Source organism: Cylas formicarius, unplaced genomic scaffold (genome assembly GCF_029955315.1).
Source record: "Cylas formicarius isolate icCylForm1 unplaced genomic scaffold, icCylForm1.1 PGA_scaffold_7__23_contigs__length_41026272, whole genome shotgun sequence".
Classification (NCBI taxonomy): domain Eukaryota; kingdom Metazoa; phylum Arthropoda; class Insecta; order Coleoptera; family Brentidae; genus Cylas; species Cylas formicarius.
The window spans coordinates 8949037-8975665 of NW_026844352.1; the positions used below are offsets into that span (position 1 = coordinate 8949037).

General features: G+C 32.9%; 3 protein-coding genes across 3 annotated transcripts in view; 1 reads left to right on the forward strand and 2 right to left on the reverse strand.

Annotated features, from left to right (window-relative positions):
* Positions 1–627: 627 nt before the first annotated feature.
* LOC132705691 (ufm1-specific protease 2) lies at positions 628–3657 on the reverse strand. Its single transcript, XM_060676464.1, has 7 exons — positions 3516–3657; positions 2756–3467; positions 1650–1907; positions 1451–1597; positions 1273–1400; positions 965–1211; positions 628–850 (listed from the first exon to the last, which is right to left on the reverse strand). The coding sequence occupies exons 1-7, from the start codon at positions 3552–3554 to the stop codon at positions 639–641; spliced, it is 1743 nt and encodes a 580-aa protein (XP_060532447.1). The 5' UTR covers positions 3555–3657; the 3' UTR covers positions 628–638.
* A 979-nt stretch (positions 3658–4636) lies between these two features.
* On the forward strand, positions 4637–16378 carry LOC132704739 (leucine-rich repeat-containing protein 56). The gene is made up of 7 exons (XM_060674949.1): positions 4637–4721; positions 4991–5255; positions 5982–6211; positions 6264–6362; positions 8162–8331; positions 10730–10806; positions 16124–16378. Exons 2-7 carry the CDS (start codon positions 5007–5009, stop codon positions 16250–16252), a joined length of 954 nt encoding a protein of 317 aa, XP_060530932.1. The 5' UTR covers positions 4637–4721; positions 4991–5006; the 3' UTR covers positions 16253–16378.
* Positions 16379–23668: 7290 nt separating this feature from the next.
* LOC132704457 (synaptotagmin-10-like) overlaps positions 23669–26629 on the reverse strand; it is a 111802-nt gene continuing 108841 nt past the window's right edge. The window contains exons 9-11 of the mRNA XM_060674465.1: positions 25761–25932; positions 25439–25633; positions 23669–24069 (exon numbers count right to left, since the gene is read on the reverse strand). Coding sequence (XP_060530448.1) covers positions 24066–24069; positions 25439–25633; positions 25761–25932 — 371 coding nt within the window. The 3' untranslated portion in view covers positions 23669–24065. The remainder of the gene's footprint in view (positions 24070–25438; positions 25634–25760; positions 25933–26629) is intronic.

Below are 26629 nucleotides of genomic sequence, written 5' to 3' on the forward strand. Positions count from 1 at the left end.
TTGGACACTGGTGAGACATCAATGAGGTGGAAATTTGATGGTGTTTCCAAAAATACAATATAGCGACCATAAGAAAAATAAAAGTTAAGGAGAGATAACAGTAGACCGAAGGTAAATCTGAAGCCGGTTATCAAAGCCACTAAGTTTCCTCCAAAACTTAACCCATTGAACCTTTGCAGTAGATATAATGATTAAACATATCGCATCTGGATGCGAAGCGTCCTAATAAGGTTCTTCGAACTGGAAAGTGCTATTTATTGGATTAATTCATTATAATACCTTGCTCCCTAGTGGAACCTAAAAAAGAGACACACATTTATTGCAATGATTGTGTAAGAAGCACACAATCGTTGAGGCACGAAACGACTCAATTTACTCTTTTGTGTTGACTACGAATGCAACTGAACTAAACCCTATACAAAAATAAAGAATAAAGCCCAGATAGCTGGTAGGTACACTTTTTCTATCCCTGCCATTTAAAACATATTGCGCAAGTGCTGATCAAAATCCACGGCGGTGGACAGCATTTTGTGGCCCCAATTTAAAAAGCAGGTGCCAAATGTGATATTTTCAGGTGTAGGTTATAACAGCCCAGTTAGTAGTTATAATCAATGATCCTCATGATTAATGAGCTTCCTTTAAATTTCCCTGGGTACTTGAGGTAGACACATATTGTAATAGGCACTTTTATCCCAAAAATCTACCCCTTTCCATCCGCACCACCCTTTACTTTGTATAATATGCAAATCTTCAGCACCAGTATAATGGGGGTCAAGTATCAAAAATTTCAAGGTCCCTGTTTGTTGATTATAATCGACCCCTAAGATTGTATGTGCCAGAACACCCCCACCTAAAAAAAGGAGATATTGTTAAAAAGGTGAAAACCATGTCTGGACTGAGACAAATTCCAACAAAAGCTTAACGAACTTAATAACGGAAACAGATTTGCAAAATATATGTTTACCTATCATTACTGGAGACCCATGTACTTCAAAATGATTAACAAGTTCTGGTCCTTTCGAGCCCATTTCATCACCAGAGCTCACAAACAAAATCCTTGAGGTGACACCCAATAAACTATCCAAAACAAAGCTAACTTCAGTTGAACCGATCCATTGGCGTGAATCTATAAAACTGGGTGGTTTGTCTCCAATTTCCACAAGACACTTTTGAATATCTTTAAATGTTGGGACTTCTTTATCAGTGTACCCCTTTATAAATAAAAAAAAGAAATGTTAGAATTAAAATCTATCCCTTGTCTCAATCTAGTACTTGATGTTTATACCAAGAAGCTAAAGTTTGCAGAGAACGGTACGCACATCCCCATCCATTGTCATCTATTTTGTTCTGGCAGTAGTGATAATACTCATATTTTCCTCTAACAATGGATATTTTTCCACCTATGGATCATTGAATTATAATACAGTTGTAATATAATTAATAAAATCACCATTATCTGTCAATTTAACTCCTTCATGGGGACAAATTAATGGTCCATTATTTTGATTTTTTTTAAACACAAACTGATTATTTTTTCGAAAAATTGGTCTATCTGTACTAAGCAACAGGGTTTTATGTAGTACTTCCCTTTGTATTCCTAAAAAAGAAGCTCTTCATGGTTACAATAACACTTTTAATGTCTGACTTACTCTGTGTGTGTTCTGGTTCATGGAAATTGATTCTGGTTATGAAATGACCACATTCTTTAGGATAAAAATGGGTCGTTTCTGGTGTACATGGACCAGTAACTCCTTGTTTGACTTTTTCTTGAAGAGCACTTTCATATAATCGCAAATTTCTAATTGCACATTCCAGTAGTATACCATACATCTTTGAGAGATTAGTCTTTTTGTGTATCATGGCCAGAAAATCAATTTTAATGTTTAAATTGAGTAAATTACCTGGCCCTGGGATAAAATATATTAACAACATTAAGAAGAGAATATTGCACATATTCACACTCACTTATATGAACCGCAATAAATGATACCCTTGCACAGGGTGAGTCAAATATAGAGTAAAGTTCATTATTTCTTTGGTATCAAATTTATGAGGTTGGGAAATTTATAAGAAAATGATAAATAAAAAAATTGTAAAAATTGTCAGGATGAACAATTTAAGGCTCAAAAAACCCTAACAACACATTTTTAAAAATCGAACACCCTATTCTTAAAGTGACATATATATGACTGTTGCTATAACATTAGTTGGCCATGAGACAATGACATTGTCAAATGATTACCTAATACCTGAGTAAATAAATTCATAAAATTGATTGCCGTGTCAGTAAATAATAAAAAAAAGTATAGGGTTTCTTAAAGCTGAATTAATTGATATATACTGGGTGAGGCGGAAAGAATAGTTTGATGGCAGTAAGACTTTACAAGGGGAAGTACCCTAATAGACGTATACCAACTAAACAATGGTTTGAGGCCACCATTTGAATATGAAAAAGAGAAAGGGGAAATTTGGCAGTTATTTTCACTAAAATTGCTAAGTTCTTTCACCCGTTTTGTAATATTAACATTTGGCTAATAAGGTTGTCATGTCCAACTAATGTTAAGTCTTAGACAAATAGGTATATGACATACTTAATACGAGTTGTAGGTTTTTCTTGGATCTTTCAGAAAAAATAACATATATGGTGTGCCATTTAAGAAAATTGAGATTTTTATACCTAAAATGATCCAAATATATTCGTTTATGAACTTTATTGTGGACTCACCCTTCACATATAAACTTTGCAGTTACTCACTTCTATTAAAGGCGACAACCGGAGAATGACTTGTATTTTCACTGTTAGGATCACTACTTGTAACTTTTTTCAACATTCTCATATCCACAATTTCAAGATTGTTATTAAGGTTTTTTTTCTTCTTCTGAATGCCTTCATTCTTAATATTGGCTTCATCACAAACTTCCCCAAAAGATGGATCACCAGTCAAACCAATTATACCATTTTCATTATCATTTGCTACCAAAATAACATTTAAGCTATTAAAAGTGAAGGCTATAGCTCCTGAAGCTACAGTTTTACGAAGCTGTTGCAAATCTTTAGAGAGTTTTTCCCGATCTTGGCACGTGTTTAAACAAAATTCACCTTTTAGCCTAATATGTGCAAAATCTGTATTAATCTCTTGTTCTGGTGTTACAATAAACTGTATGTGTTCAATTTTATTACTGGAAACAAGATTGAACGAAACTTCGTTTATTGCACCTAGCTTTAGAGATATAAATATTGGATTGTCAGTTACATCTACTCTTGAAATACGAGCTACAATTTCTTCCTTATGGAAATGATCTGAATAAACTTCAAAAACTCCATAGAGATCAACTTCTGCGGGAAAACTGTATATAAAATTTGGTTCATTGTCTACATCGACTTCTAAACCAACAATCAGAATAGTGTTTTTTACCATAATACCATATATTTTTCCAAAACATGGTTCACCTATGTTTTCCAGTCTCTACAAACCAACTAGGTTATACAATATTTTATAAAATATACATATTACCTTCAAGGTGATTTCTGAAATTTTAATTTGGGGTCTCATCCTGATATTGACACAGACATAAGACTGCTAAAAACAAATTAAATTCGAGTAGTCTGAAAGCTATTTTATTTAAATTAACAATAGCATAGCCACAGAATCTGCCACGAATGCTTCTTCTTCGTTGCTTTTCACAAGCAGTTGAGCAGACTACTATGGCCATTTGCCCATTACCGACTTCCGTCAAGCAATTTCTTCTCTTGTCAAAAACAGCGGGACCGACAACGACTACAACTTTGAAACTTTCACAAAACACTTAGAAAACAGAAACTACAATTTTAGAATCGACTTCAAACTTTGTGGGCCAATTACACCGGATTCTGGCGGGAGCGAACGGAGCTTAAACCGGCGTGGAATCTTCTTCTTACTTTTCCTTAAACTGGGGCAAGTCAACTAAGGACATTCGCCCATTATCGACTTACGTCGAGGATTTTCCCTTTGGTCACAGACCATCACACAAAAAAATAACTAACATTTGTTCTTTGACCGACACCAAAAAGACTCGGTCTTCCCCCGCTACCATTGCGGACCATCCTGGCCCATCCGGCCTCCATACCGGTGTGAACGGATAAAACAGCAGGGCCGGCAGAACTTAAACACTTAAAAACGATCACCAAACACTACCGAAACAGAGTCACACGAAAAAAGATCGATACCAAGGTTTTGGAACGAATACAACGGATTCTGCTAGGAGCGAACGGAGATTAACCCGCCGCGTGCAATGCTCCTCCACAGAATCTCGCCACGAATGCTAAAATGAACCGACCAGATACTAACGGTTTTTTTACTGCTGTTAGCCATATTTACCAGGATCATTGGGCCAATAGACCAAGCCTGTATACTTAGATTAGAGCACATATTGTGTGATCATTCGCCTATTACCGGCCTTACACATTGACAAATGGTTAATGTATTACCTCTGTTTATAGATTGGTGAAGCACAATACTACTAATTAATTGTTATACTACAAGAAAGATAATTAAAATAAGGCAGACGATAGGTACTTATCAAATCAAAATAATATTTTTGTTTCTGTGACGTCATTGTGACGTAGTTGTTTGTTGTTTCAATAGCAACATTGATCTCCAACAGCTTGATTACCAGTTTTCAAAGATTTTTTTGGTGAATGTTGCTCCCTGATCATTTATATTCTGGATTTACACACTTAGGTAGATAATAATTCGTTAGTTATTGTTTATCTAAAAATGCCCTCTAAAGCCGTTATCTTGTTACGAAATTTTAAAACTACTTTGTTTTGTATTTTTGGTAAATAGGTAACAGCAAGTTGATCTTTACGTTCATAACAAAAATTAGAATTCAAAATTTGCAATTTTAATGATTTTTGAGGTTTATTTCGGTACGTAAATAATAAAAATTACTGAATTTAGAGTGGTGTGTTATAATAGTATCTCCAACTAGCGCAATCTCTTAATTCTAGAATTTAGTCCATAATAATGAGTCCCAATTTAGAGCAGCAACTGCCACGTGACGACCCATCCCATGAACTTGATTCTATATATGATTTCACTACGCAAAATTTAACACCAGTTTCTGAATTCAGTGGATCGAATTCGTTGTCCGATGATTACAGCTCACCACTTTCTGAATCATCTCACCATGATATAATTACGCAATACACGTCGGAGGAATTCGAAGACTACAGAAGTCACGTACCTTGGGAATTCAACCTCAGGGAGCTATTGGTAAGATCTAACTGGATAGGTATATACCTAAAGAGAACGGTTTTCATATATAATTAATGCGAAATTCCCTTCAGAAATATTTGTTGATCTGTTGTCATATAGCTCTATCGATACTTATTTGGGTACAAATGTATCAAATTTAAGAATACAGTGATTGTGTTGTTTAAATATTGCTTTGAGTATCTGTTGTTTTTTCATCTTTATCAATTTTAAATAAATGTGGCATCCATGATGACTCTTCCATATATTGTAAAATGTATTGTCACTTTAAATGTTTATTTATCTATTTTAAAAAACACTTAAGGTATAGGGTGTTCGAATAAAGAAAAGTTATTGACAATGTGCTCGTGCACAATGGTTATTTAACTTTTTTGCACTCCCTTCATGGGTTTGAGAGCGATCGGATGGTTTCGGCTGATTTTAGCCACGATATCTTTTGATGCTGTTTTGCAAAAATGTACCCAAAATCTAATGATTGTAGGAAATATCATAATATGCAACACGTTCTATAAATTATTAAATTATTGAGGCGGCAACTTTCCCATTGCTTTACTACCATCTAACGGGGCTGTTTCGTTGACGGTATAGGGCTGATTCCTTTTTAAATACGTTACGGTGGCACAAAGTGAAAACAACTAAATGAACTAAAAAATACTAAAAAAGGGCTTAAGAATGAGAATTAGCGCCTGAGGGTACCCAGTTGTTTTATTAACAATATTGTTTCAGGTAAGAGTTGCTGGCACTGACAACTTGGAATCTGTCACGCAAATAAAACTGAGAGTGATAAGCAGGGACGTATCACTCCAGCAACTAAGTACTTATCTGCCTTTTGTACGAGAACTTAATCTAGATGGAAGTGTTGTTTCTTCTTTTAGAGATTTGGGATGTGGGCTTAAGAACCTAAAAATTTTAAAAGTTAACAGATGCCAATTGACTTGTATCGATTCAATGTCGGGGTAGGAATTTTATACATAACCCTAACGAATGTTTAAAAAACCAAGATTTCAGTTTTGAAAATCTAGAAGAGTTTTACATTGCCGACAACGAAGTGTCTGATCTAACTCCTTGTGCTTTTCTGACATCTTTAAAAGTTATTGATGTTCGCAGGTTAGTAAGGGTTGATGTATATTTACTGTATCTTGAGATGTAAGTTGTATTAAATGTTTTATTTTATTACTTTGCTTTTTACAAAACTAACAATACCTATTCTGTGTGTTGTTGTTATGATTCTGGCTCTGTTTTGCTGCACCGACTTGAATTAATAAATAACTCTCCACCACTCTTACTCTACAATTATGACTCATTCACATAATTTATTGAATACTAAGAAAAAAGTCAATTAAAAATCAAATTTAATTAAATTTTAGTTAACAGGAGAGTATTAATACGTATTACTTATTAATAATAATTAATTAAAACCACCATTAAGGTGATAGTAAGAAGAAGTACATTTTAATTTTGGGTAGTACGAGTGAATTGTATTATTTTGCTGAGCTGTACTTGTGGCGCCATCTATGGAGTGAAAACAGAGACAGTTATTGTTTGGCTGTAAGTAGAAGTTTTTGAGAAAATTAGTTTGTTTATATAGTGACCCGGCTACGGTAAAAATTGATGCCCCGCATCTTTTCGTAGAGACGCACGCCTCCACATTTCACTCACTAACCTGCACTTCTCGTTATTTAATTTTTAAACGTTTAACTCGTGGTAGAACACTTAACGAGACTTAGGCATATTTTAAGAAAATAAGCATACCGTATCCAAATTTATGTTTGATCTATTGTAGGCCATGTTGGTTGTTGAATGTCGCAATCGCATTGAGTAAAAACGAGATTTTAAATCACGGGCATGCGCATGTTGAATGGACTTTGTCAAACATTTTTTCATAGGTGCTTCATAGGTTCCTGTATTATCCGCATAGGCAGGGCCTCTATTACTCAAGTAGCTATATAGTTTAAACACAACAGAAAAAGTGGTAGTGAAAAGTAATAAGATCGTCTAGTCCGTTTTTTATTTTCTTATTTGGATGTATTAAATTTATGGTCCCGAAGTCTACTGAAACAAATTTTTTAGGTGTGAATTTGAGATTAGCAACCTTCTTTTAGCAATCCGCCAAAAATTATTCGGGACCACTCTGCAGTTTTTTCATATTTGAACTTAATGCGGGGTTGCACGATTTGGCACTATGGCAGCCCTTGTGCTTTATCGCTGTCATTATTTCATTTCTAAAAAAAATGACAAGCATTTTATATCAAATCTTTAACGAGATATTTGTCTATTGACTGTCATTGAATTATGTGGTAATAATAATTATAATAATCTTCATTTTTTGCATCTATATTAATATTAGTAGAGTATTAAATAGAAATTGTTATGAGATGTGCAAATTCAATTGAAATCATTTTGTCCATTTGTCGAATTAAATTTAACAGCTTTGCAACAAGGAAATGAAAATTTAAATTGACTACTTAAACAATTAAGTGAAATATGAAAGCATTTTCGAACGCTAAAGAGTGTGAAAAACTTATTCGCTATTTTGCACTATGCAGGGTGTTCATTAATGTGTCAATACTGGTAATTTCTGAGCAGCTTTTAAGAAAAGAAACTTATGAACGTATGTCTTGTAAAAGACTTAAATTTCGAGAGGTTGTAAATTTTTTTTAGAAAAATATTTTATTTATGTTATGAGGGAAGCAATTAAAGATATCCTTGTAACATTTGGTAAGTGAGTTCTTGCATCAAGAGGCTTATTGGAATGTTAGGTTGTAATTAGTTGTGGCATTTAATTTATTGATAGCAGCCGTAAAAAGTAGTTAGATGCAATGCCCGAGCCTTAAATTCTCCTCTATCATCTCAAGCGTCGGGTTTAATAAAACAGTTCCTCCTTATAATCCAATCGCGTCTTCTAGAAACGCGTTAAAGAATTTCGGCAGCCTGAGCTTCCTTAAGCTCTGCCCGCATCTGGAACATCTGTACGTGGCTGGAAATGCTGGCTGCGATATATTTCCGGGGTACAGGCAGGTAATAGGAAGATTCCTGCCCAATCTAAAAATGCTTGACGAGGCGACCTTGGAACAAGGTAAGTAGGTCAGTAGGACGCTGATCCAGGAAAACGTATTGAACGCAATCTTTTATTCATATTCAGATTGTCATGAACGGATTAAAAAAAATGCTTTGAATGAATGAATAGTTTTAAACAGCTCGTTTCTGAAACTATTTATTAATCAGGTGATAAATAAAATAAATGATTTTTACCGTTGTTTCCGAATATTTTTTTAATTCAATTTATTGGGTGCTAAACTTTCTGTTATTCGCTTTATTAGTGTTGATAATAAGCACTACTTCTCTTGGAACAGGTATCATAATGAAATCTAATAGTGGCACTATCTATTGGACCACTATTATCCGTTGTAATTTTATTAAACCATGATAGGTTAAAAGTACATACAGTTTTATTGCACAGTGAACTATCAAAATCATATATATTATGAAGGGGGTGATAAAATTACCGATGTTCATTAGTGGAAATGATGTTTTTCCTTTTTTCCACAATAGCTACAGTTTCAATTTGACATAATTTGTAGACATATTAATGTTTTCCGGGAACAATAGCTAATATATTCTTCGTTGTATGTTTGAACCTAACCTAGGCGCTTAGTATTTAATATTTTTATAATTATTATTTTCATTTTTTTAACTTTTTGTAACTTAAACCAAAGCATAATTTTTTTCTTAACTATATGGGTTGTTTCAAAATTTAATCTGAAGATCTTATCCATATTTCTCAACCAAAAATATGTCTGGATTTTGACGGAAACATGTATGCTACTTGCTTTGCTTTCTAAGGTGACTAAGTTTTATCAAAAAGTATTTATTTATTTATCACAATTAATGTTGTCCCCCATATGTGCGAACGTTTTTTTGAAATCCCCGAATCATATCTGGTAAGCACTATCTGCTATAATTTTGTGTTCTTCCAGGGATGTTTTCTTTATTTCCTCATTCGTTCGAAACCTCCTTCCTTTCATGAGTTTCTTAAGTTTTGGGAAAAGAAAAAAGTCGCGGGAGGCCATATTCGGTGAATATGGTGTCTAAGGCGTGTTGCAAAATCCGTGAATTCTTTTCCCACAATTCCGGATATTTTCTTCCTATTGCTTCTAGCGGAGGGCGCATAACTTCACTCTATTGACCGTACGACCTGATGTGCTCTGCCACGATAATCAAAGAAAACTGTAAGCATAACCTTAACATTTGGCGAATCCGGTTTCTTCAACGCTTTCATTAGTTATAGACGTGCTTGGGCGTTCAGAGCGAGGTCCGTGGTACAGCTTGTACCACTTATAAAAATTTGTTTTTGCTCCATATGCCGTTATAAACATTTCAAATGTTTTACAGTACTGTATTCCATTTTTTACACAACATTTTATGCAAATTATGTAAAACATGTCTAACGCTTCTGTCTTATAAAACATAATAAACTTGCAAATTGACTGAAGCTGTGAACTGTGTGTATTTGTTCTCATAAGGGAATTTATTTTTCGTATTTAAAATACAATTATTCATGTTAGTTGCCTCCAAAAGAGTGATCTAATTAATATTCATAGGTAAAACTGTGGTACTCCACTGTGGTGGCGTCTTTTTCATGTCATGTACCTGGAATGAAACAATTAATAGTTCCTCAAAATTAGGTTTTCATTACAAAACCGCTTATTTTCCAGAATTTAATAAAATCGAAGAACAAATTGGAAGACACAGATGACCACAAAATAACTATATCCTGTTTTATGGAAATCCTGTTAAAAGTTTTTCGATTAATTCATAGGAAAACGATTTCTCCCGAAGATTCCGGAACATGCAGACAACGGTTTTTAATTTTTATCTTGAAGGCGAAGTAAAATACAAATTAAACGGAATAAATAAAAATGTTTATAATAAAATTATAAAGAAATCAGTAACGTACCATGATTTTACCTAAAAGGAGCGTACAAAGTTTTGTCAAAATCAGGTTTTGAGTAATACGTAACAAACCGATAATATAATACTAAATTAACAAGTTATGACACACGCTTATTTGCAAAATCAGACAGATTGTTGCTGGTATGTATGGCCTTAGAATCTTTGTAACCAGCCCTTTTTACCCTTATAAATCGCTGAGGAAATTCTTTTATATTTTTTGCAAAATCTTTCTGACAACGAAATTAATTCATAGCTATGTTTATATACGTGGTTGAGGTGAAGTTTTCCAGTTTGACGGGGCTGAAATTCCATCTCATTTAGTATTGGCGCTCAACTAACAATTTTCAACTTTGTTTTTAGACTTTTGTTGTTAATAACAATAAGTAATTCGTTTTTATTAAACGTTGCACACTTTTTAGTAAAAAATTATTAGCGTTTGCCAAGCTGCAATTCTTTACGCATCAACGATATGGCCCTTATTTGTTTCAGTTACAACAAACCAACTAATTCTGATATTTTAGATATTGGAAACGAAAACCTTATCCCTTTACAAGGCGGTATAAGAAGCGAAGAAGATGAAAGGGTCGAACACTTGCAGGTAACTAATACAGGCTGATACTTATTTAAAGGTATGGAGTAAATTTGAGGTCGTTCAAATAAACATGGGTCCTAAAATATCTTATTTTTAAGATAGAGAGAATCAGCTTTCCTTTTTTAAATCGGTTCTTTATAGATATGTTGAAATTTGGTAGGGCTAGTTCAAGTTATAAGTAGCCCCATTTGCACCCAACAAACTGATTAGGTTCATTCCGATGGTTTCATCGGCAAAATTATTGCACAGAAAAATATACGCACTTAAATCTAGAATGTACTTTTAAGTACTGCCCTATATATCACTGAGCAAAATCAGATACATCAAGATTATTAGAAATTGATTGAAGACTTTATCTTGTGTGCTTGCTATTTTATTTCAATTAAGTTATAGCTCAGTATTTGCCAATTATACAATAAGGGGGATTAATTAAAAGTGTATCTAATATAGCAGTTTCTGTTGAATCGTATTTTTTTATAATCTTATTATTGGGTCCATTAAATTTTTCAATAATTTAATCAAAAACATAATTAAGGAAGTTCTTTATTAGTTTTATTATGTACATACTATATACATGTACCGGATGTCTCACATAAGATAGCTGATACACTTTTCTCAAAACCTGTAATGTTTCAACAAATTGATTCACTTCTAGATTATTCAGGGTGCGTCAATTCATTGGTATCGGCATCAATTTTGGAATTTGGCCCTTTATTTTGTTTTTATAAAGGTAACTTTCATCAGACCGACGTATTTTATTTCGGCACAGCTTAGGATATATATAAGGTTATGTGAATTAGCATATTAAGAAAAGCCTGCAAAATAGATATTAGGCCAACCAGTAAATATTTGCACAAAATATATATACACACACACACAAGTCTTAACTTTAATGAATTTTCGAGTATAGATTTATGATACGCCCTGTATTGAACGCTCATAAAATATCTTCTATACCTATCTATATACCTGGTGATTGTGGAATTACTTAACTTTTTCTCAATCCCACTTCTCATTTAAAAAATAACGCAACACAGTGAGTATATATGTTTATCAAGACAAAAAATATAACAATATCGTAAATTTATAAATAAATACTTTTATTATAAATGATTCAAGGAAAGATTTTATCTTACATCTGTAAATAAATTTTGTCAAATTAAAACACCCAGTTTTGGACTATTCTATACTAGGCACTATTTTAAATCTTGCCAGAACTCTGCTGTTGCTGACGGAAAGAGTCATATTTGCCTGTTTTGTAATATACGGCTCAAAATCAAGGGGGTCTAAAATGCCAGTTAAAGTGGCAGTGTAATTATGTCACTAGTTGAAGTTGTTTAACGAGTAAAGTGAAATACAAAATACAAGATAAAATTGTTTCAGAAGAAGAAAGATCAGCGCTTACCCGAATAGGTAAAATAGTATATTACGTAACAAGTGTGGTAAACGGCATTTGAGTCACGAGTTTATTCGGCACGAGCGAAGCGAGTGCTTAATAAACGAGCGACTTCAAAAATTCACCAAACGTGTTGCATAGTATACTTTTTCTACGACCGTTTTGTTTTTGGGACCGTGACTCAAATGCCGTTTACCACGTCTGTTGCATAATATACTACTCACGCTTTATGAGAGACTTATCTGAACATGGAGTTATAATGACCGAAAACCAGCAATTGGATATTTTGTTGTATTTCCAGAAAAATCTCGAAAATTCTAAAAGAGATTATGAACGTGACCTAAGATTAAATGGATTAGTTGAAGTTGTTTATTTAAGTTTTTTTCGACTCAGTTCCTATTGGATGCTGATTATCAATAAAGGCTGGGGTTTTGCGAAACAATAATAGACTTAAATTTCAGAAGCAAATTTTTGAAAAAGTGGTTTGGACGGTCGAAGCCATTTTCACAACGGCTGGAATGCACAGTAGAAAAAAGTGCCACAGCTGGTCGTGAACTAACCATCATCCAATAAGAAAAATTAAGAACAGAGGCGTCAAGCTTCAAATTTTGGTGTGCAGTAATAAGGGACTGATAGTGCACCCTGAGAGAGGTATTTTAATTTGATCGGACATCAAATTGAAGCTGAAATGAATTGTCGCAAAGTTATCGTTAGAACCTGGGTTTCTGCAAAACAGTGCAGTGTTGTGTTCAACTTGTAATAAATAGAAAATAATTTGATAAAATTAATTCGTCTTCTGCATATTCGCCCTGCGAATTATTCATAAGAAAAGTAGTTTTTTTAGTTTACGATATTTTTTTTTGCATTACATAAACATTTTTAATTTAATTTAAATGAGAAAAAGTCAGATAATTCCACAATCCCTGTATATAAAGATGTAGGAGATGTTTTATACTATATTCTATTACAGGTATAATATACAGAATGCACTAAGAAAAAATTAGATATTGGTATTTACAAATTCTGAAAGTCACAGACCACACCCGGTATATGTATAAAAATATGTATAAATTCTAGACTCGAAAATCACAAAAATCCATTAAACCTAAGTTTTGTGATTATTTCTAGTTAGCCTAATATCTATTTTGCAGGCTTTTCTTAATATATATTTTTCAACAAGTCACATAACCGCAAACATTTCTTAAACTGTGCGGAAATCATGAAAGATTCAAAAAGACAATAAAATAGAAGTTGTTCCGATTAAAATTCAATTGTTGATGTTGATACCAAAGAACTATGTCACCCTGTATTATGAAAAAGTGAATAATCTAAAAATTTTCTTAAATACAAATATCGTTTGTGTTTAAAATTTCTAAATACCTGTTACAGGTTTTGAGAAAAGTATATTGGTTGTTACCTTATGTGAGATGAATATTACATATTTAGAATTAGGTCACTAGTATTACAGTTCCAGTTCTTTGCAGCGTTTTCTTCTGAAGATCCAGATTGTTCAGATTACGACAATTGGTCTGAACTCCGGTATGAGAGTGCTGAAACAAATTGCACGGTACAAGTGCAAAGAATTCTAATTACTTGAAGAATTGTGCTCACCTTTATTTCACCGACTTCTTTGTCCAAAGCACCAACTAATTCCCGAACGTTACTCTGTATCCTCCTAGTACAAATTTGCAAACAGATCTTGTTGCTCATTTTTCTCGCAAGCACTTGATGCGCCTTCTTATACAATTGATCCACATTGATGTTTCCTATGCTTATACGTTTGAGAATATCGATGACCGTGTCCTGTGTCGCTACGGAAATAGTTTCGTCTTCTGATTTCCTCAACGTTTTGTCTTCTCGATTGGACATCTTTTTTAGGAAGTTTCGAACAACTTGAAATGGTGGTTTCTTCTTGGGTATTTTACGTTCGGGATATATCTTGCTGGTTTGGCTGGGTTTGGGAATGGAACTTGGCAAAAACTGAGGGGATTTTCTCAGTGGCGCTTTACTGCTTGGCATTTTGCGATCGGAATGTATTTTGGTCTGGAATGTTGGTTTGGGAATGGAGCTGCGCTGGAGCGTTTTTTTCTTTGTTGGTTTACTTGTTCGAATGTTATGTGCGGCGTTTGTCTTTTCGGATCGGTTATTTGATTTCTGAATATGGTGACGCAGAGGAAACTTTTGTGGGGTATCTTTTGTGAAATCTTTCTGAAAAAGAAATACAATTAAAAGTTAATGCGGCAAGTGCCTAGAATTTTTTCGTATAGAACAACTAACCGAGATGTCGGTCCCTAAAGAATTTCGCTTTTATGCGACATCCAAAATCGCCAAAATTGTTCACAGATTTAATAAGATAATGACTAATTAATAATAAACTAATACGATAACTGCGAAAAAATATACCATTTAAAAACCTACCGTTAAATTAACTGTATTCAGATGATTTTTGACAACATTTAGTTAGTCAATAACCAATTTAAAAAAACATCCATTTTGGGAATTCGTCGATTATGTGAGGGGTGCCAATAGACAAACAACACGCATGTGCTTATGAATTAATTTCGAGAAAAACACGGAAAACCTTTGTGTATATTTCATTTTCACAAAATTAAGTGAAATTAACCCACCTCGTGTTTCGTGCAGAATTCAAAACCACCTGTAACCTTCTCGTTTCGGGCGCAATAAAAATTATGGAAATAATCCAATTAGGGTAGGTTGTGACTGAACAAATTACTTTTACAGCTATTCTAAGATGTATTATATTCCGTACAAGGATAACAACCGTTTGGAAAAGGGTATCCGAATATCTATGAACTGCTTAAAATCCTTCAAGAAGAAAAACGGTACTACGATGTTATTGTAAAACAAACTGAGCTGAATGTGAACACCCTACACATCTAAGGGGTACGATCGAAATGAAAAGTTTTTAAGACCCCGCACGAAAAATGACACCCAAAACAAGCACAAACAGTTTGTCCTATTTATCGGATATTTCAAAAAGTTTTTGTCTCATTTATCGGACACTATTTATCTGACATAACGTTTTGTTTCTTTCGAACATAAAAACCATGTTGTTTTTTGAAATAAATATTTATTAACAACATGCGATAAAAACTGAAAACCATACTCTATATTTGTTCAATTATTCACTTTCAATTGCTAAATTGGTTTACCTTTAAGTTGTTATCGAGTTGATAAGAAGACCGTTTTTGTTTCGTGGTTCTCTTGGATGCGTTTGGCGGTTGATTGTGGGATACGGCTTGTGCATCCTTCAGCTTCAGAGTTTTCTGAAAAATTCATTTCACGTACAGATTTTTGCGGACTATCCTGTCCTCTTACTTACCAATTTGATAAACCTTCTCTCCACTACGTCCCACTTTTCGATCGAATTAATAGAATTCGTGGAACCCGATCGATTATATTGGATTCTTCCAGTTTGGAGTTTCTGAAATCGCTAAATTTTATTATTTTTTTAAATTTATGTTAAATGTTCAAAACAGCAAGCCTTACCTCTTTTGGTATTTTTTGTTCTTCGTGACGGAAAATACGCGGGTCGTACTTCGCTGTCGAGGTAGTGTGTAAATAAGCTTTCGCGAAAGACATTTTGAATTTCACTAACGATTTCTGCGCACGTACAACTATATTGTTTCACAATCACTATTCAACTGGGGCTGTTAGTTAATAGGAAGGGCAATATAAGGACAGGTAGGAATGGGTAATTACAATAATTCCCTGTATTTTCTGAGAATATTTAGATCCCATTTAATGCTCGGCATTGCCTTATATTACCTGCGATAGCATTAGCCCAGTAGGAGCCAGTTGGATTTCGCTTTCTTTATTCGCGTTTTCCCATTTTTAAAAGCTGAATTTTTGTTTTGTTTTTAAACATTATGCACGTTTTCCTGTTTATTTGCCACGTTCTTTTAGGCATTCACGCCGCGCCAGGGGCAAGCGAATTTGCCCAGAACGAGGCAATTTCCTGCCGAAGCATCTACCGGATTTGTCGTTCGATTTCCACCGAGAGTATTCGGCGAAAGAGCGAATAAATCCATATAATACAAGGCAAATTGGAGGCAGATTTTTGGAAAAGACATATACTTGCTATTGAATATGACTGCAAGATCTCGTCGAATTAAAGGGGATTTCAAACCACGCCAGTTTATAAGTCTGTAGATCCCAAGAAACGCGCTCTGTGTCGTATTTTTATTTGGCTAATTGACAAAAAAGTGTTTTTTTAATAATTGAAACAATAAAATCTAAACAGTATTGCATTTATATTAAAAAAATATCATCCATCAAAAGTCCACATCTGCAAAACTAAGATATTTGAAGGATTACGGTGTGTGAACATTTTAAATTGTGTAGTTTTTATTATTAGTTTTTACAATTATCTTATATTTTATTATACCGTGTGCTAAATCAGGCTGTGTCGTTTATAAAAATTTCGACCAGATGATATGTACAAATTATTTTTCGCGTATTTTACAAATGCGTTAAATTCTATATGATAAATGATATTAAGTGTTCAAAAGGCCATATATAATAAAACTTCTTCAGGATTGTATAACAAATGATGAATACCGTTACCGCAATGCGGTTCAAACAATTGCATAGTGTATGGCTCCGCACAACATTAACACTCATCAATTAGAATTTTGCGGTTCTAAGCTGCTGCAGAAGACTGTAGAGTAATAAAATATAATTATAATAATAACTATTAAGAAAATAATTTAATTTCCTAAACTAAATGATTTATTCATGCCTAAACCATGAATAAAAATACCTTCTTTAAAAACGTGTTATTTAAACTGCGTCACTTAAATAAAAACACAGAAAAGCGATGTAAATATGTAAAACACCTACGCCAAAATCAATACAATTTTTATAGTTAGTTCTGAAAATGCCCTTAATTCCGTGGAAAATGCCTGGATTATTTCTTATGACATTACAAGACGATATCCAATTATCGAGAGGATTTAAATCTGGGGATAGAAGCGGCCAGTGATAAAGTCTACGCTTTAATAACCAGCAGTTTTGATAAGTACGATTTAAAACGTTCGTACATGTGAAATGTGCTGGGGCACCATCATGCATGCAATGCATATCTCTTGTAGTTAAAAGGTGTACATTATTTAGAACACGAAAACAGGACCCATCGGTTAATCTTCAAGGTGTGAATTAGATGATCATCGATAATTCTTAACCAAACGTTAACGGCAAACTGATATTGATGCATACATTCTGCGAGTCAATGAGTATTATGTTTAGGCCATACATGCTTATTATCAAAGTTTTGAAATTAATGCTTTGAAAAACTAGCTTCGCCCGAAAAGAGAATTTTTGAAAACAATGACCATTGGTATTAATTCATCATTACATTGCTGGTATGGATATAATTGTTGTTCTCTTAATAATCGTCACGCAGTTGCAATTTTCATAGTACTCGTCTTCGGTTGCCCTTCAATAGTATTTAGCACAACAGACTCTTATTATTGAAAAATTAAATAATTTTTTTTTTCAAACTAACTGACTATTATTAAAGCAATTTTTTTTATCCCCTGTTAGATTTGATTTTTCTATTTGGAAACGGTAAGTTTTATCAAAAAATGCAGGCAACAAAAAAATTCTAATAAACCCGTCTACTGAAAATTATTTTTTTTCCATACCATTGCGTTAGTTTTTCTTGAAATTTAGTTAAGAAAAATTATAGAGATAATCTAATTCAACACCTTCCACTCTCATTTAAAAAAAACATGCAAGGAATCACCTCTTTAAGTGTTTCTCATTTGTTTTGAAACACTCTGTATAACAAATTTACCTCCAACATCTTGCGCCGTTGAGGAAGTGACAGCAGAGAACTAGTGAAAAGCAGTCCAAAAGAAGAGGAGATTTGACTATTTGATAGATCGGACCGTCAAATCTGTCCGTTTATTACCTGAGATGACGAAGAATATTATGATTTTTTATAATTTAATTTCTGGATATTTGTTCTTAGTATAATTTTTAAAATAAAAAGGGCAATACGATGTACATAATGCTTAATTTTTATTTTGTCGAAATAAACATCTTTCTTTTATACGAAACAAAGCCAGATTGTATTAACTTGCACTTGATAAAAAGAAAGAATTTTTCAATGAATCAATGCCAACAAATTTGTTATTTAAGTCGGTGGGTTTAAAAATAATGGAATGCAGGGCCTAGGCTAATTTCGAAAGCAAACGCCACTGTCCGTCCTAAATTATTTTATTAACATCAATCCTTTTGAGTACATTAACTTTATGCTATTGTACGTTTAATGTGTATATTTCCGAGCCCACCTTAACGAAAATATATACAGAGCGAAATAACTTATAATAATATATAACATACATTGTGGTTTGTGTAAAGGAATATCCACGATTTATTTCCACAGTCAACAAAATTATACTTTGGCACGTTATTGACAAACGTGTAAAGTGCAATTGCGCAATTCATTTTGTTCAGATACTGGCATATTTAATATATTTGTGTTACTTTTTTTTTAAATGTAGGTAGCACTAAAATTACACAGGAAAACAATTTTAGTTCATCGGTTTAAAGCATAGAATTTCAAGTGATACGTGGGACGATTTGTCCGAAGCCAGGTTTAAGAGATCAACATTAGAGTAGGTATAAAAATATTTTAGAATTTCTTATCGTACAATATACATATAAAATATTAACTTTAACAAGTGTAATAAAAGTAAAAAATAAAGTTACATTCAGTAAGAAAATTTTCGATTTTCATTTCTGCAGAAAGAGAATTATAGTAAGACCGATACTATTTTCTGACAGATATAAAACAGGCAAACTTCTTTCATTCACAGAGGGTTTTGTATTGTCTAACACACATACAATAATTTAAGCTTTAATTATATAGGGTGCGTCAACAAGGCGTACGGCTGAGATGAAAAATAAGTAATAAAGTAAAAATATACAGGGTAAGAAAAAATAGTTATTAACAAATGATATAAATATTTTTTCCACGTTCCGCGCGCAATTTAATTGCATTCTGATTTTCGTTGAGATTAAAAGGGTCTGTGTAAATAAAGATACGTCTTAGGACTCCAGCTAACCGCACAAAATATATATCACAGTTAACCAAGGGTAACTGATTTTTAATCATTAGGTGAAAAGATTATGCGTGGTGCTATTTGTCTGCCAAAGGATTTCATTTATAACTAAGTATTTTACCTACTTTATTTAAAATCTATTCAAGCAGCTCCAATTTTTATTACAAATTTGATGGTCACCCAAGATTAGCAAATTGCCTAACTTTTTATTTCTTTTGCTATTTTTTTTCGTATAGTTCCTAAATAAAAAAAAATAAATATTAAAAAAAAAAGTTTGATATAACACGTTTCAGTAAAAAATCAAGTCTATTGATAAGCAATTCGTAAAATTTGTACCCCTTTAAATTTTTATTAGATATATTGACCAGATCTCGGGAACCCTTGAGTAACTATTGAATAATCTTTTAGCTTAAGTGTTACCAGCGTCTTATTAAAAAGACCATTTAAAATAAAAAACAAAACATGAAATTCACAAAATAAAAAATTTCGCTCTAACGCGGAAGTGGAATTTAAAGAAAGGGGGTGCAATAGTAAAGCTTTGCCCTAATGCGTCAAGCGTCAGGTGTTAGTTTTGTACAGTATATCTACAGTTCTTGACTCAACTTGTATAGCTGTAACTACTTTTATCAGCTCAAAATGTTTGCCAATGTCTTCCCATTTATGACCTATATCAGTGGTACTCCTTGTTGACGCAGCATGCATAGTTCATATTTACACGACACACGAAAATAGACAGACTGTAAATTTTTCTACATAAAAACGTGGAGACACCATTTCCGTATAGTAGTTAATTGTTTAAATACAACTTCGAATGTGCCAATTTAAATTGTTAATTGATGAGGTTTCTTCCAAAAAGTGCTTATACCAACAAAAACATAATAATTTACCCTATTTTTCTAACAATATGCTGTTTTGTAGCATATCAACAGAACCCACCCACTGACACCCAAATTTAATATTTAACGCAATTTGGCACAGAATGCCGGAGTAGCGGAACTTTGTTTTATACTTTTTTTATCCGATTTTTAATAATGCCTTCATAAATGTTGAAACTATTCAGTCATTTTGTATAATTCTGTGGAAGACGTGATCAAAATGTAATGATTCGGGAGGTTTAAATCTTGATATTTTGCATTGAATTTTTGTTGGTGCGTGACACCTTGCCTTTCTCAAATACACCGTGTTTCCGAAACAGCTGTCACACAAATTTGTGAAAATCTGAACAACGTTCGTTCTAATTTAACTTAAATGGATTTTCATGGAAATCCACCTCTGTTCAACATTTTGTAGAGTACCACCTGCTACGGCGGCTCTCGTCCTTATTTTGTAGCTTGGCTTTTTTATTTTATTTTGTTATCTTTCGCTTCATCTATTTGCAAGGAATTTTTATATTTATATTGGAATAGATTATGTTTACACTTGACACCATCTTACATTTTGTATCTCAATTTGAATATAGCGGCTTTGCACTCAAGAAAAGTTTATTTATTTTATAATAAACAGGAAAGTATAATTTGTCACAGTCACTGTCAAAAATTCGGTCAGAACATTCGCCAACATTGATAATTTTTACCCAAAGCTTGACTTGCATTTAATAATAAATAATATAAATACGAATAAATTAAAAAACGAAATATATAAAATATATCAAAGATTACAGTAAGTAAATGCATATAAATTATTCACCTCAAATTTCTTACACATTGTTTTGATGTTACTACAAGAAAACACAATTCGATTTTTTCCTATGTGATAAAGCCCAATTGAAAAAATGTTACCTTATTTCATAATTAAAGGAAAATGCAATACTTAGATCTACAAAATGATAACAAAATAATCAACATAGGATAAAAAAAGACTTTAAATTTGTATTCAAAGAAAACATGCTAATGGATTTCCGACGTATAGATACGTTATTTTTCAGCTGGCGAATTTTTGTATACGTCACAAATAAGTTACGGTAAAGCCTGGCGAACACCGAACACGAAAGTCGAATATTCCCCCACAATGGGCAATTTATTTCTATTAGAGAACGCTTTTTTGTCGGTGGTTCAACCAGCTTGTGCTTTATTTCTAAACGCGTTACGCATCAGTTCGAACCAAGTAACGCTGATATTTCAAATAGCGTTTTTTGTACGTTACATAGTGGAACGGCTTTAGAAGGTGGTAATATGTTTTTATATTTTCCTTGCATAACTTTTTAAAAGAAAGTCCAGTTGTTATTATCTGATTGTAATATTGGCATATAAATTATCTCAAAAGGCGAAATTAATTAACAGTTTAAGCCGAACCACCTACCAAATCTCAGTTAAAATGTTTGCATTAAGTAAATAATTTTTCTGAAAATAAAAAAAAATTAACTGACTCAAGTAAAAATACACAAAAATCAAATTTCGCTCATCTTCTTCTAAAAGTGCCCATCCTGCATGCATCACATTGCCCATTGACCCCTATATTGAACGAGGAGCGAGACAGACCTAACTAGAATATCATATGGGCTCGTCCCGACCTTTTTCCTTCTATTTTGCCATGTAGAATTAGTTGTAGGATCAGATACGTGTCACTTCGCACCAAGTGCCCAAAATATGCCAGCATTCTCTCTTTCATGGTATTGAGAATTTCAGGTTACTTCTGTACTTGGTGCATTATTATATTTTTTATTTTTTATACGATGCACCCAGGAAATTCTTAGTATGCGAAGATAACACCAAATATCAAATGCAATGGACGTTTACGTTGATCCGAGGTTTCAGTAAGAGTCCAAGCCTCTTCGCCATATACAAAAATAGTGACATCGAAGAACCCGGAGACGAAGACAATTTTAATTTTAAGTTCTATAGAAATTGGAGAGCCTCAGCACTGTCTGCTAGAAGTGTAGTGTTATCAGTATATCTTAAGTTGTTTATTGCTTTTCCATTGCTTTTCTTTTAATGGGCGGATTTTTTGACAGCAGATTGACAGTTCCTGTAGAGAGCTTAATATCTTTGTCGTCGTTTTTCTTTTCAACATTTAAATGTTATGATGTACTACAGTTGACAGTTTTTAACCAATGATCTTGCGGCATTTAGCAACCAACATGGCCGCTGACAGATCGTCAAGAAGTTTGAAAGTTGGAAAAATGAAGTTCAGTATGTGGATATCGCTGTTTAGATGTAAAAGTGAAATGCAGAGGTATGGGCGGCAGATCATATAATATGTATCTTATGAAAATATCATAGCCACCTGAGTCGCATCAATTTTTAACGTAGTAGGGCCACTATATTACATAGCTATATGTCTGTAAATTTTGTAAATTTAAAAATAATTTCAAGAAAACATTCAGAACAGGCTAAAAGTGTAAAAAAAAATAAAAGCCTTAAAAAAAAAGGTTATACTGCCTTGGTTGGCACCAAGTTAGTAAACTAACAGCAAACTGCAGTTTGCGGTTACTGCAGAAAAATAATATATATTTCGAAACTTATCAACTTGTTGGGTTATTGTATTTTTCAATACTGTTAATGTTTCCATGTTAGATTTGCATATATACTTAAACTGGTATAATATATCTTACACTTATATATAAAGTATATAAAAAAATTGCCAATTAGCAAAAAACTAAATGCAATAAATGGCATATGTTTTATCTAGGTTAATTTAAATAAATCTTTAGACAAATTATTAATGTCCTTTATAAAAAAAAAATAAAATAAATAAAGTATTCTGTCTTTAAGAATAAAAACCCCATTATTATTTAAGTCATCAATAAAATTAAGTCTTGGTGTTCTCATACACTTTTTCGAGTAGAAAAACACAGACCCTATTATAATGATATGCAAATTAGTTTTAATTTCCACCGACATACATATAATATAAACATTACATATTTATATTAAACATTTTCTTAAGTTCTCGCGCACCTGTGCAGCGTATTTGAGCCCAATTATATTATCGCAAACACTAAAATCCGTACGCATAATATTCTCCAGTTGGTAAACTATACTGCAGCTCTCGAAATCGTTTGGTGCTCACAACCGTTCAGAATTTCTATGAACTACTGTAGCCTAATCCTAATCTTATTGACTCTAACCTTAAGAGCTAATGTTATTATCACAAATACAAAACAAATACAATAATTTGATTGGTGGTGAATATTTTGAAGCGACAGTATTAATAAAGCAGTTTTTGCTTCTTGAGCTTATCCAAATTATTTGGACTGAACATTACTTCTGCACAATATATATATATATATATATATATATATATATATATATATATATATATATATATATATATATATATATATATATATATATATATATATATATATATATATATATATATATATATATATGTAATTATTTGAATTGGCATTTTGCACAACCCTGTAGTTTCCTGATGAAATTTGATCCTGCGCCCCGCGTAATGTCTAAAACGGCTACAATATAACCAATAAAACTCTGTATAAATATTCACTAATACGCAATATACATTAACAAACAGTCAATCTCTACAGTAAACGTTATAGTCGTATTCCGTAAAAAACTTCAGTCAAAAATATTAGAAAAATATCAGTTGATATGAATCATTCCTCCGGTAACAATGGAAAGTGTTTTTTTTAACTCCTCTGCTTAGCACGTTACAAAATCTACAGTATATCTATAATATTCCTCTATACGGAATTCTATTTCATCTCTTCAAAAGTCCGTTGGTTTTTCTAATTTCCCATATTCTAAATTTCCAAGCTAGCCTTGAGCATCGCGTTTCAAAAAATCTTCAATTTCGAGTTCAGTTTAAAAACTTCACCTGGAATAAAACTGTAGATTAGCTGGGCCTGCTTTAAAAATATTCAGTTGTTTTCAATACTCTCATTGTGCAGCCTCTCTAGATATGTCTTCGTCACTTTAATTACCAGCGAGCCATGCAATGGAAAGAAAACCAATCGAAAAGATATAGAGCTCTGCTTATTCGGAGTTCAAGAGGCAGTGAAATGTATTGGGCGCCTCGAAATTATGAAAATTATGTGCAACTTCCTAGAACCACCGCTGGCATCGTAATTTTCAAAAAATTTCGTTTTTCTTAGCTTGAACCAAATAAAGTGGTCGGGCAAGGTTAGATTTGTTTTTATTTATATGTTAATCAGCCCGGATGGGGTTGAGGAAATTGAAGTTCAAAAGAGCTTCTCCTACTCTATATTGCAGCTTATAGAAAATAATAATAAACGAATTTTACACTAGACGCTGTTTGTATCTTGTTTGAATTTAAATATGAATTCCGAAGTTCTATTAAATTTGTTAAAGTCAAAATTTGCCCACCCTGTATTGTTAGCAATAGCTTTTGTTCGTATATCTGGAGTATTATATCTTTAAAAGAAATAGTATCATGTTTTTGCTATTTAAAAAATACCTAATATTGCCAACAAGTGACCTAAGTATTTATACGGGTGTTATCTTAAAGTAAAATTTAAATGTAGGATAAATTACAAACTTGCCTTATTTTTTGTCCTAGAATTGATATGTGAATAAAAAAATTTTGTGTTTCATTTGAAAATCTTGAGATTTTGTTAAATGAATTCGTCAAAATGACACTACCTATTTGGAACACCCTGTATAAGCTGAGGCGCATATGTCAAACTGATTGAGTAGTGCATCATTTTCTTAGTCTGTGGTTAAATTTTCGTTGCATTACCCGGATCAGTAGAGTTACAACACAATTTTATATGGGCCAATCAAAATATAAAAAAAAAACATATAAACCCCGATTTCTGCCTAAACGATGCAAAATTTGAATAGAAATTTCTTAATTTTCTTTATTTTAACCAAGGATTCCAAAAATGTCGAAAAATATGGGGTGTTCCATTTAAAACAACAAAATTGATATCGGGGAGACACTTTTGGGACACCCTGTATCAAAAAAAAAATTAAATCTTCAGGAGTCTTAGAAATTCTTGTTCGAAACTTTTTTCCGTATCTCCTTTTTTTGGCACATATTAGTTCCTCTAATAATATCTGACGATGTATTGGGTAAGCAATTACGTAAATTTGATTTCTTTTCGAAATAGTTACAAAAGGCAGCAGAAATATGTACATAACTCTAGAACTACTCTAGAGTAAAATGCATACACCCCCTGGAAAGAAATGCTACAATTTCCTTCCCTGGTATTTGAAGAACGTACCTGCTGTTGAGGCAGCTGAGGATTAGTGTGCCGTCTTTTAACGGTGGTACGTTCGCAGGTACCGATTCCATCAACGGATACCATTGTGCCACCGGTTTTCTTGGATTGTCCAACATTTCCGTCCAGTGGTCGCGCCCTTTGCCTATAAAGCTTGGTCCTATCACCGTGCAGCCCATCAATTCATTTAGTCCTATTCTGCACATAGAAATTAAAAAAATTAGCGGTTTGAACTATTTAACCGCATAGATCGATATCAACCAATGTCGAGGTAGATATACGGGATAAAAATAACCATACAAAAAGGCTAAAAATGTTGGAATACCTGTCGTAATCGATAACTTTAACTACCAGCGACACGTCGTTAATGTTTTCCTCAGGGACGTCGAATACCAGAGCTTCGTTATAAACTGGCGATAGGGTGTTGTATTTAACGGATGTTTTCTTTTTACGTATACGCTTCCCTTGACATATGAGGTATATTTTTACATAGGGATCTGGAAGTAAGGATATCATTTGTTAAATATCGACGGCGGAAGGGATCAGAATTTTCAGTTCCGGTAAATATTTTACTAACACACAATACAAAGGTTTTCTATATGAGGGCCAAAGTGTTATACTACTTTATAGGAAAGCGCCATGTTTAATCGTAAGAGAGTGGAAAATATCTATAAACATAAAAACCAAGTTTTAAACAACTTATCTATATGAGTAAACTTTTACTATTGATAGACTGTTGCCTCAACATTTTCTTAGCATTGTGATAGGCTGAACTTTAAGTCAAAAATAAAAATCTTGTTCAAATTTGCGCCTGTTCCATTTGGAAGCTCACAACTACTACGCAAATTATCTTAAAATAGTTATCTGTAAAATTTGTTATCGAATTGTTTAATTTTTGAATTATTATGTATTTTTGTAGTGCACTAGTTTAAAAAGGTTCCTAAAATCTGTATTTTAGCTTCTTTTAAATTCGAGCATTTCAGTTCTTTTAAGAGTACTATTTACAATTTTTAAAGTAGTTTTTTATATGCGCGGTGTATAATTATTTTTAAGACAGCTTTAAGTTTATTCATGTGGAATATTCACAGAGGGATATCGGACCCTCGCCGTTTCAACACAGCAGCTAATAAACATTATTGAGTTAGAAACTCAATATAACCAAACTACTCACAAACTAACCAAAAATTTTGAAGT